The sequence below is a fragment of the Etheostoma spectabile genome, chromosome 4 (genome assembly GCF_008692095.1).
Source record: "Etheostoma spectabile isolate EspeVRDwgs_2016 chromosome 4, UIUC_Espe_1.0, whole genome shotgun sequence".
Classification (NCBI taxonomy): domain Eukaryota; kingdom Metazoa; phylum Chordata; class Actinopteri; order Perciformes; family Percidae; genus Etheostoma; species Etheostoma spectabile.
In genome coordinates this window covers 29,893,211-29,904,194 of record NC_045736.1, presented here as the reverse complement: position 1 = coordinate 29,904,194, position 10,984 = coordinate 29,893,211, and the positions used below count along the sequence as shown (strand labels likewise).

The following is a 10,984-nucleotide window of genomic DNA, read 5'->3' as shown; positions in this document are numbered from 1 at the left end:
ATTGCCACTGAAAATATCGCAATACTATGCTCTATCAATTCCCCCCCACACACACCCCTACTACATATATTGTATAAAATTAAGTTGCATATTAAATTGGACCTGCAATAACGTGTAGGGAAGCCTAAAGCCTTTATACATTTAACTTTTTTTTTTGCATAAGCTATTTAAATAATAATTGTTGGCATGACTTTATGAATCATGTTTTAATGTTACACAGTGGTAATAGGGCACAGGGAATCGTTAGATTGAACTGGATCTGTGGATGGTTACCTTAGTGACTACTTCCCCTATAGGCCAGTAAGCCTATCATAAGTGAGGATTTACAGTATATGTGCTAATAATATGTTGGACTCATGTTAAGACACTTTCATTTATTAAAAAACCTTTTCCAAAATGTACAATAATTTGGAGGCCCCCCTGCAGGGACTCTGAGGAACCCCCTAGGGGTCCCGGACCCCCTGTTGAAGATCTCTGATTTATAACTTTTCTCTGTATCCTGCAATAAATCGTAACAAGAGAATGTGTTCCGGTTGTGAGTGTTGTCTTTACCTTTACATTACAACATTTAACTGTGGGTCAAATACTTTGAGTTTAGGCGTGTGACTGGGACAGATTCTAGAGGAATTCACTGTGTATACCACACTGTGGTTATGTAAACTTTGTAAAGCTCATTGTATTCCCGTTGGTTACCCTTTTGTCAGCAGTGTTCACTAAAAACAAACAAGTCTAAGCTTACAGTAGACTTTTGTGGCTTGTATGTCTATATTTGTGATGCAACTATTAACCAAGAGAATGCTTAGTGTTATCTTGATGTTATCTTGTTCCCTGTAATGTATGATTTAATGCATGCAATTCCTACTTGGAGTACAAGGCTAGACGAAAATGCCTGATTCACATTCATAACTTATCTTTGGAATGCACGGATAGTCGATGCCTACTGAGGGATGAAATGAGCTTCTGCAGATCCAGCGAGTCAAGCTTAAATCCAAATCTTTGCTCAGAATGGAAAGTGAAAGAGTCGGGACGTAGCGCCAGCAATGTCAAAAACTGATGTGGCTAGCTACTTTGTTGTTTGCAGATCTAGCTAACCCCGGTGTAAAAGTACGTGAGGTACAACTTCTTGTGCTTTGGATAAGTTAAAATCCATAATCCATTCTGTGACCTTGCAGCTCGGCACCTTTATTAGTGTATGTGCAGCTGAATCTTTAATTTGACTCGTTCCTCATGTTGGAGGTCTTTAGCTGGTGACACTCAAGGGATGCACCTAATTAAAACAAATGAAATAGACATTTACAAACAACATGTTATACCTGCAGGAGCAATATGAACTGGGGGAATCGTTGAATGGGCTTAACCATCAGGCCGTACAGGGTGATCCGGTCAACACTCGATGACTGCTTCTTCTGGAAAACAAAAAGAGAAAAAAAAAAAAAAAGATGGAAACAGAACATATTCTTGCACAGAATGAGTAAATCTGTTTTCCTTCTTCAAGGGGAGTTCGTCAGACTCCTCTGTAGACCTCGTGAAGGCGTGTGAGTGGGAGAATAAGGAAAATCAGGCTCGGGTAGTCATAGGAGTATGAAAGCGCAGATTAGTGTGTGTTACGTCTAATGTATTACTGTGGGCGTAGGTCAGTAGAAGACGGTTTCGGCCCAGTGTTAAGTCTGCGCCATGATGACTCCGTCAGTGTAGAAAGGCGAATCACTGGGCACATTTAATAGATGCTATGGTACTTAGGGTTGGATAAGATCAACTCGGAGACGGAAATAAAAATGGAGGTAAGATAAAACGTTGCAGAAACTTTAGAGATCGGATTTCATCTGGTAACGTATACAGTGCAGCAGCCAACATATCGGTTTTCTTTTTCTTTTAACCCTCAGAGACCTCAGGTCATTTTTACAGTTCAGTGTCTGTCTGGTTTTATTTTCTAAAAAAAAAGCTTGTAAGACATCAACCCTGTTGGCTACAGTCAAGATATGAACATCATTTTTTTAGGACAAACTGAGAATATTTGTGCTGCAGTGAGGTCACTTGAATGTTAAAAATGGTTGTAGGACCTTCAAGACAAATAAATAAAACAGAACATGAATCTTAGATGTGTATTGATATCACAGTATAAGCTCAGCCAACCTCTCTAAAACAACTCTCATATGTCTTGGGAGTCACACTGTGAAGAATTAATCATTATAACTTATACAGTTAACAAAATACATTTACTCAACAATACTCAAAAAGAGTCCAGATGCTTTTGCCCTCATGACAATTACTTATGCCAATAATCAACATGACAATGTCATATTTATTGATATTCCACCCACAGCAATGCTACACAAGCATTTGTTTTGTCTAAAACAGTTCTCCTATTTGCAAAAATAAACATAACTCATATAAAGCACAAACTATTTACATTTCTTCAAAAAAGGCCCAAACATATGCCAAATCTCAAAACAATGACGCCATTCTCCTCTGTAAAACGGTAGTTATCTCTCTTGTCCACTATATGCTATCTCTGATCACATTAGACTAGTCTGACTTGGCGGATTGCTATCTTTTCCAGCTCTATACTCTTGCTCTAGCTCTCGCCCATATAAGGCATATAGTGTTGCTTCACTTCCGTAAACAAACAGAAACAGAAATGAGCGAAAACGCGATGAATTATGGACATCAAGTGGATAAATCTTGGATGTAACACTTTTTGATTTAATGCTCAACGACCCTGAAAAAGGCACAAGTTCCAGGCTGGATAGAAAATCACCTGTAGAGGCTAGAAAGACCCTGAAGAGACCTCTGTGTTCGCTAGCTAGTTAGCTTTTTGCTGCAAAAATCTGTAATTTTCTGTGTTTTATGGTTGTTAAATGATTGAATTATGAATCAGAGGTGCCGTGTTAGGATTCTCTTGGTTCCTGAGGGTATGCTCATTGTTCCTTAGAGTAGGAAATCTATGTCACTTTGAGGATGTAGATTAGAACTGCATATCGGTTTAATCTATTCTTCAAATTACAAAGTAAATTGGATTGATATGAATACTCTAGGGGTGGGCGACATGTTGCATATTCTCAATGTTGTGCGGCTTGTTCTACATGTGATTCAGTAAATGACTATATCGCAAACATTGAGTACAAATTGTTGTGTAATTCTTGCTTCTCTCGCTCTCTCGTTCTCACAGACACAAAAAGGAAAGAAAAAAAAAAACATGCGTCAGACACTCCCTGGCCCATGTCAACCACTCTGTGGGACATACAGTATGTGGCATGTGTTTTTGTTACTGTAAGGAACCAGGGCACTAGGAAAGAGCCCGGGGAAAGCGACAGAACTAAAGCGCCGAAGCCAGTTTATATGTGTTGAGTTTGGAAATGAAAGATGGAGGAGGACAAATTGGTTCAGACAAGAAACAGCACTGGCTCCATTGTCTGGCAATGGTTTAGGTACCGCAAGGCCGATGATGAACAAACTGCAAATCTACTATATCTGCTATATGTGCAGCAAAACTATTTCCACAAAAGGTACAGTAGCAGTACCATACATTTGTTTTACCAACTGAACTGCAATCTACTGCAAAACCCACACTCCTACTCCTTTGATGCAACCTTTTGATGGGGATGGGGGGGGGGGGGGGGGGGGGGGGGGAGGGGGTTGCCACAGCGACAGCCTGGACCTCAGCCTCTCTTCTGCTATATTCATTTGAACATTTTTTAAATCACCAGTTGTCACAAACAGACAAACAGTGCACTTTCCTTCATGTTCTTGACATGTCTTTGTTGGGGTTTCTTGTTGAATGCCCTTTTTTTTCTTGCTTTGAACTCATTCAGGGTCTTGAGCTCCATAGAACACGGCTACAGTGTAGGCCTACAGCGTGCTATTATTTATTTTCATTTAACTGCTGTGAAAAGCCTGTGTGTGCAGTTGCCTGGTTGGAATAAATACTGAATACATTTTTGCATGCAAGTCAAAAATTGTTCCAATAGAAACCACTAATGAAAATAAACAAGAACGTTTTAACGCAGACATGTGTTACAGGGACTACTAGAATCCTCATACTGGTGTGATGCATCAAAGGGTTAAATAGAGCATTTATGAAGTTCTTTAGAGGAGCCCAAACATATCGCAATATCTATTACAGGCCATATTCTCCAGCCCTATGGTACTCGGATGAGACTAGATACTGCCTTCGATTTTTTTTTTAAATGGAAATATCTTGATCCAGCCTGAATTTGTGTTACAGTCTATAAAGTTCAAACATCTGAGTAAACATTTGAGTGCCGACACACCGTGCAATGAAATCAGTTGCAAGGTCTTTGCATGTCACTCAGAGAGAGATGGGTAAAAAGGCAGCTTGCCAGTGTAGTCTGCATCAATTCATGTTGTATTCCAGTTGGTTAGATAGTCAAACATGGGTCACAGCAGCGGCCACAGTGTGTGATTTTGGTCAGCCAGTCTTTGATTGCCAAAGCTCTATGTCAGCTATTGAGGGATTTGCCACAGTGTTAACCAAGATCACTGTTACTGATGGAAAAACACAGATTTTAACCCATTTCACTTTTTGTTTGGGGCAACCTAAGATCGCACAGTGTGAATGGGCCTTAAAAGGAAGCCTTTTGATAACTACAGTACAACCCTGCCAAGGCATCTCATACACAATCACCAGAAGGAAACACCAGTGGTCAGTGGTCAACAGCTACCCAACTTTCAAATAGGAACCTAGAGTAGGAAGGCTGTGATCTTAATGGAGATGGGCTCTCTTCTGCTCTATGCACTTATACTTATGCACTTGGTTGAGTGGGGTCATTAAGTCAGGAGTACCTCGCTCTGTCATGTTCAGTTAAACTTGTCTAACACAGACCTGAGATCATGTCAATGCAGTAGTAGTTCAGCTGACTGATCTCTCATGACCTGAATGTCTTCAGGTGATAGAGAGGTCTTCCCAGTAAACTCAAAAACTCCCTGTCTTTTTGAGATGGCGGTGTAGGACTTCTACTTGCTCAACAAGTAGAAGAAGTTGCCAGCAGAATAATGGAGTGCAGTCATGAGGCTTTAACTACAAGCTGTCAATAGATCTCCATGAAAAAAGCAAGGAACTGTGGATAATTTGATGTAACCAGCTGGAATCCACCAAACAGGGTTGGGGTTAGTTGGGGACATGGAACGAGCAAAGGCGGCAACCACCAGAAAGGTGAGCTGGGGAAACTCTGAAGACGTTTAAATGAGGAGGTCTTTAGAGATTTACTCTATTGCCAGTAATCAAAAGCCAAGTCAGGTCAGATCCAAATTATATTCAGCCTTATTGGGACAGGAAGGGTCTTGTTGTATTGTCTTTGATCTGTGAGTCTATATGTCTGATACCCAAATGGATCCGAGCAGACTAGCTACCAGCTCTGATCACGTGATTCGGTATAATCATCGCAGGGGAAGACGGGTTCAAAAAAGCATGAGGAAGTGGAGGTGGCTTTCCTTAGTAAGCTTTTCTTTCCGTTTCTGAATGGAGGTTGATTCTAGTACCATTGGAAAAGATTAGAGCTGACTGGCTGAGCAAGTAGCTGCAAATGTCAGTGTGCTGCTCGGCAGAGTAGAGTGGTCAAGCTTTAAGTCCTCATTAGTGAGCGAAACCCGTGTGAAACAGAGCCGGCTGCAATTTTTGTTCTCAATTCAGAAAACGGAATAGATTTTTTGGTTTTTATTCATACTCCATTCCCAGATGTTTGTAACCACCTCAAAATCCAATGCAATGAATAGACTTACATCTAAGATATATTTCTGGCAATGTCACCTTCCTAGAATTGCATTTGTTGCCAAGCAACTTTATCAGCATAGCATTTACCGGTATGCTGAAACTGATGGAGCTGTCTTAAGCCTTCTGCTTATTTTGGGTTAAAGCACTTGACGTTTGATTTCAAGAAAAAGAGGAAATGGACAAGACTGCATATGTCACTGGAGATTTCAAGGGGACACTTTCCTCCAAAAGATGATGTGAACTAGATTAGGCCCATGACACCTCCAGCAGGTTCAATGATCAAACTAATCATGATGTCTGTTCAGGATAACCTATGGGTAGAAAACCTAATTGTACATACAATGTAGCACTGCTGTGAAAAGAGGGGCTTTATACAGTACATTCAGCATGATTGATTATTCATATCTCGATGAAAACAATACTGTCATTAACATTAGGTTGGAGACCTAATTTAGCTGTTTGACTACAGACTACAAAAAATGATTGCTAGACTTTACCCAACAGTGACATCTCACCACCGGTTGGACTGCTAGTTTTTGGTAGATTTGGTTTATCACCGACGCGAGTAAAGCAATGCAGTACAGAGACTAAGCACAGCAGAAACGCCAGACCACGAGTGTTTAACTATATATCTTAACCGTTAGTTACGGCCGAAAGTCAATCAATCCATCAAAATGTATTTCTATAGCACTTTACAGCAACCAGCAGGTATGCAAAGCGCTGAACATCACAAACCAAGAGCAAAAACTCATCATACAATGGAAAGAGTTAACAAAGAAAACAATAAAATCAGAAGAGGTTACAAAGAAACAGAAGAATGAAATTTGGGGGGGGGGTAACTTGTTCCAGGGTCTCTGGACAGCAACCACAAAAGCCTGACCCCCCCCCCACTGTTTAAACCTGGACCTTGGGACCTCTTAAACTTGAAGACCGCAATGACCGGTTGTTCTCCCGCACAAATTTCAGACAAATACTCCGGGGCCAGATCATTTAAAGCCTTAAAAACAAACATAGTCACAGAGAAAAGAAAAAAAAAACATTGCCGTTTTTACATTACTCCCCAATTCAAACCAAGAGCCAGTTGTTTACCCAAAGGTCTAATCCCTGAACTGGATAAGGCCACCCTACACTGGGCGCCTGGGTAGCTCGCGTGGGTAGCTCACCTGGTAGAGCGCGAGCCCATGGACGCAGCGGCCCTTTGCTGCATGTCATTCCCCCTCTCTCCCCCCTTTCATGTCTTCAGCCAATAAATAAAGGCCTAAAAAGCCCAAAAAATCATCTTTGAAAAAAGACGAAAATGCTATTCTATACTGTATGTTTCTACACAACTTTAACAATGACTATTGATCTCATTAATAATAATAGCCGAAACAGGATTCTGAGACTTTCTGACTTGGCTGTTTCCATATTCTTTTTATGTCTACTAAAAAAACTAATTATGCGTGGACATTAATAAACAGTTATGCAATTTGTTAAGTTCTTCTTCCTATCAAAAACAACTCATTTACAGTGAACTAAACTGGATGCTTCTCTGCAAATGCAGCTTACAAATTACATTGTAGTGTATAAAAAAAAAACAATTATTCAAACAGGACTTGAATGGTCCCTATCCCTGTACTGTAAATCTGCCCTGCATGCTTAGGGTCATATGCATTCAGTCAGTGCGTCCACAATATTTTAGAAGCAACATAATGAAGTATGCCATTGATTCAGTGTTTTTTCCCAGTCTGTGTCTAGCCAATGGGTTATTTGGTTTGTCTTCCCGTTGCCAGTGAGAGCTGCAACAGGCAGCGGGAGAGACAGAGGAACCTTTAAACAGAAAGGACGGGACACATGTTATCTGGAGTAACATGCGGGGCTGTCAGCGGTGTGATCTGGTTGTGTAAATCAGCCGTACAGCTCAATGATCCAGGTCATCCTCATGCATGAATGCTGCGCGCGCAAGGAATTGTTAAACTTAGAACATTTAAATAATTCCTTGGCACTGCATGCACCCTGGCACTATTTCCCTTGTTCATGATCCCTAATTAATATCTGAAACATGAAGTAAACCGTTCAACAGATCTTGACTGTCTGGTTGTGGAAAGTTGTCAGGAAAGATTTGTTTGGGTGTGAATCAGCCCATATGGCATTCATTCCTTTGCAGATATCCCTGTATATTATTAGAAACTTCAATCAATCAATCAATCAATTCATTGTTATTTGTCAAATGAAATTGTATGAGGTGAAATTCCAGTGAAATGTAATCCCATCAACATGCATGATGATTCATCATGAAGCAGGACGTGGGGTGTGGGGTGTCCTCATTTAGGATTTGTAGTGGCCTGATGGTAGAAGCTCCTCCTGAGCCTCTCGGAGCCTGGGATCCTAGCCGTTTTTTTGCAAATCTTGGTGCAAATATCCTTTAGGCACTCACGGGAGCTTTTCGAGATAGATTCAAAAAACTGAAGTGCATAGAACAGCCTGCAAATACGTACCAGTTATGTCATACTCTTGAGAACAATCATGTGATTATAACATGAATAAAGGACATTACCTGGACAATATGGAACTAGCCCAGTGGCTTACACAGTGCTTCAATCTAATTTCTGCCATGAATGAATACTAAAAGATAGACACGCTCCAGTATCGTACATGAACCCACTGTCAACAACAACTTCGCAATTTGTGTAAATAACCACCTTTTTCCAGATGGAATTATTTGTCTGTCTCCTTGGAAACCTGAGAAGTATGTATTATTGAAGCCTTTAGATATGGAGCTTCGCTAGATTCAGCATCTGCTGATGAACCTCAAAGGAAAACAAAGAGAGGAGCTAAAACTCAAATGTGAAAAAAAAGAAGAAGAACTATATGGTGCTGCTCACAGGCCAAAGCTCACCTTTAAGAACTCCAGAAAGGCTGGTTTGGACATGCACGCCTTTTTAATGAGAGCCATGGCATTGGTGAAGTTGTTCACGTAATCGCTGTATACATCCAGCACCATGGACTTGGAAAACTGTGGAAAACAGAAGCATATCCATGTGAATTTGCAACAGCGCTACAACACCACGATTCATTATTTTGTCTTTCCAACAGCATCCACAAACACATTCATACATCTTGAATGTTTGGCTAAGCATTCTGTTTGCAGGCTGACCCAAAGGTAATTTCAACGTAAAGAGAGGCGAGAAAATGGCCATTAAGTATAGTCTTTAAAAACCACAAACCCCTTCATGAGCCGTGTGTGTGTGTGTGTGTGTGTGTGTGTGAGAGTGAGTGAGGGGGTGTGCCTGTTCTGCAGTAGACATTAATTCTCTCTCCTCAATTAAACCCACACCAGGCCGCTGATAGTGGCAGTTTGCGGAGTAGAGGGGAATAAGAAAATCGCACGAAGGAATTAACCCTCTTTGCTCACATCCACCTCAGGATCCTGCTTCTTGGATATTACTACAAGACCCGCAGGTACTGAAACAGCGCCACATGAAAAAAAGGGACAGCTTAATCATGAGGACACAATCCCAGCACTGTCCTTTTCCAGTGTTGTCTCATTTGATGATAGGTATTGGGGTAGCAATGGGCCAGCCCTATAAGGGCCAGCAGTGGAGGAGCGGGTTGAATCAGCCCCCCTAATAGACAAATAATGAGTGGACCTTATGGATGAGCACACTGCAGAGACTCACAACAGAAAAGGCACACTGAACACTATTATTCTAGTGCCAAAATGTGTAAACAAGTATCCCAGAGAGCAGTGGATGCAGTAGAGATATTCATCACCACTGTAATTGATTCCATGTTTGGTGTAAACTATCCCTGTTTGCTCAACCTAAAGCCTGTAGCTCATTATAACTCTGGTAGCAGAGATTGTGTTATACAGTTAGACAGAAATGCCAAGAAAAATATGAGTTCCTTTACTCAGAAGGCGAGTCTTTGATTGCAGGTTGGACAGCAACAAACCAAGAATGCGCACACGCGCACACACACACACACACACCTGAGTCAGCAAATAACCCTCCAGTTTGCGTTTGTTTTTCACAAATATGAAGATCCACACCAAAAACGCACGCTTACCGAGGCGACAAATAAGTCTCCGATTTTCTCACTGCTGTCCCACTCGGCCACACGTGACGCCAGTGCAATCTGAAACATGGAGTGGCACTGTGTGATCTCCCTCATTCGGAAAAATATGGGCCGGATCTTTCTCGGACTCAAGATGCGTGGCTCAGCTTCCATCAATGGCCTCTGGTATTCCTGGTGAGATTGGGAGAGAAAATTGGGTTTTAAATGTTGATTGTGTGTGTGTGTGTGTGTGTGTGGGTGGGGGGGGGTTTGAGATGTGAGGAAGGGGGGGGTGTTTAGGATGACTCCGCAGTCCACCTTCCTTAGGCAATTCTTCTTTTCAGCAGCATAAGCAGACAACCGAAGGGGAGGAGACGTGAATTGAAGTGAGTGAGGAAATGTGCTTACAGGCACCGTGACTACATCAATCCAAAGGATTCACCCACAAAACAGCATTTGCCACTAGCAAACATGTTCAGTACTCAAGGTGACTTGTTATTATAAAAGCCAGAATATTAAATGGCAAAAAAAAAGAAAGCTCCCAGCAGAGCTACAGATGCAAAAGCAACATGGTGAAAGAGGCATTGATTGATTCTTCAGTCAGCACGCGTGGGAATATTAGCATAGCCTACAGAAATGAGTTGACAGGCTCTCTGTGGACCATATTCTTCACGGAAGTCAGTACATAATACTGCTTTGAATCTGAACATGGTGAAATATAGATATTGTGTCCAAGACAAACGCGATAGATGAAAAGCGGTCGATTGTTTGTCGATGCTTTGCGAGTCTTATCTACGCAAATACACCACAGCCAATAAATCATCTGCACAACGAACATGGACAGGAAGTAATACGGGGACAACTGTGCAATCGGTTTTACAGAAATAATGAAAGTTACAAGCCTCGATGTCTAATTGTGCTGTGGCCTTTCATCTTTCTTACGTTATCTGTTTGGAGAGAGTGCGTTTAGCACTTGGCTGGACTCTCTGAATAACAAGAGAGATTTCAAAAGAGCTAAACCTCCCCAGGTATCGCACGCAATCATGTCACTCAACAACAAAGGTAGCACGTTGCATCTTGACAGTGGAAGATTTTGCAGGGTGCGGGGAAGCCATTGATGGCGGCTGATTCCATGTCAGTAGGCTCCGCTTATTTTTCTGTGATGAGGAGATAACAAGTCTCATTTTCCCCGCTTAAAAGAGAGACTAAAAAGGAGAG

At 41.5% G+C, this 10,984-nt stretch overlaps 1 protein-coding gene across 4 annotated transcripts in view; it reads right to left on the bottom strand.

Annotated features, from left to right (window-relative positions):
- The window catches only part of arhgef10la (Rho guanine nucleotide exchange factor (GEF) 10-like a), a 190,549-nt gene that overhangs the window by 99,634 nt on the left and 79,931 nt on the right, over nucleotides 1-10,984 (bottom strand). For all 4 annotated transcript variants that reach the window (XM_032513643.1, XM_032513642.1, XM_032513644.1 and 1 more), the window contains 3 exons: nucleotides 9,779-9,958; nucleotides 8,610-8,726; nucleotides 1,314-1,406 (listed from right to left, as the gene is read on the bottom strand). In XM_032513643.1, coding sequence (XP_032369534.1) covers nucleotides 1,314-1,406; nucleotides 8,610-8,726; nucleotides 9,779-9,958 — 390 coding nt within the window. The remainder of the gene's footprint in view (nucleotides 1-1,313; nucleotides 1,407-8,609; nucleotides 8,727-9,778; nucleotides 9,959-10,984) is intronic.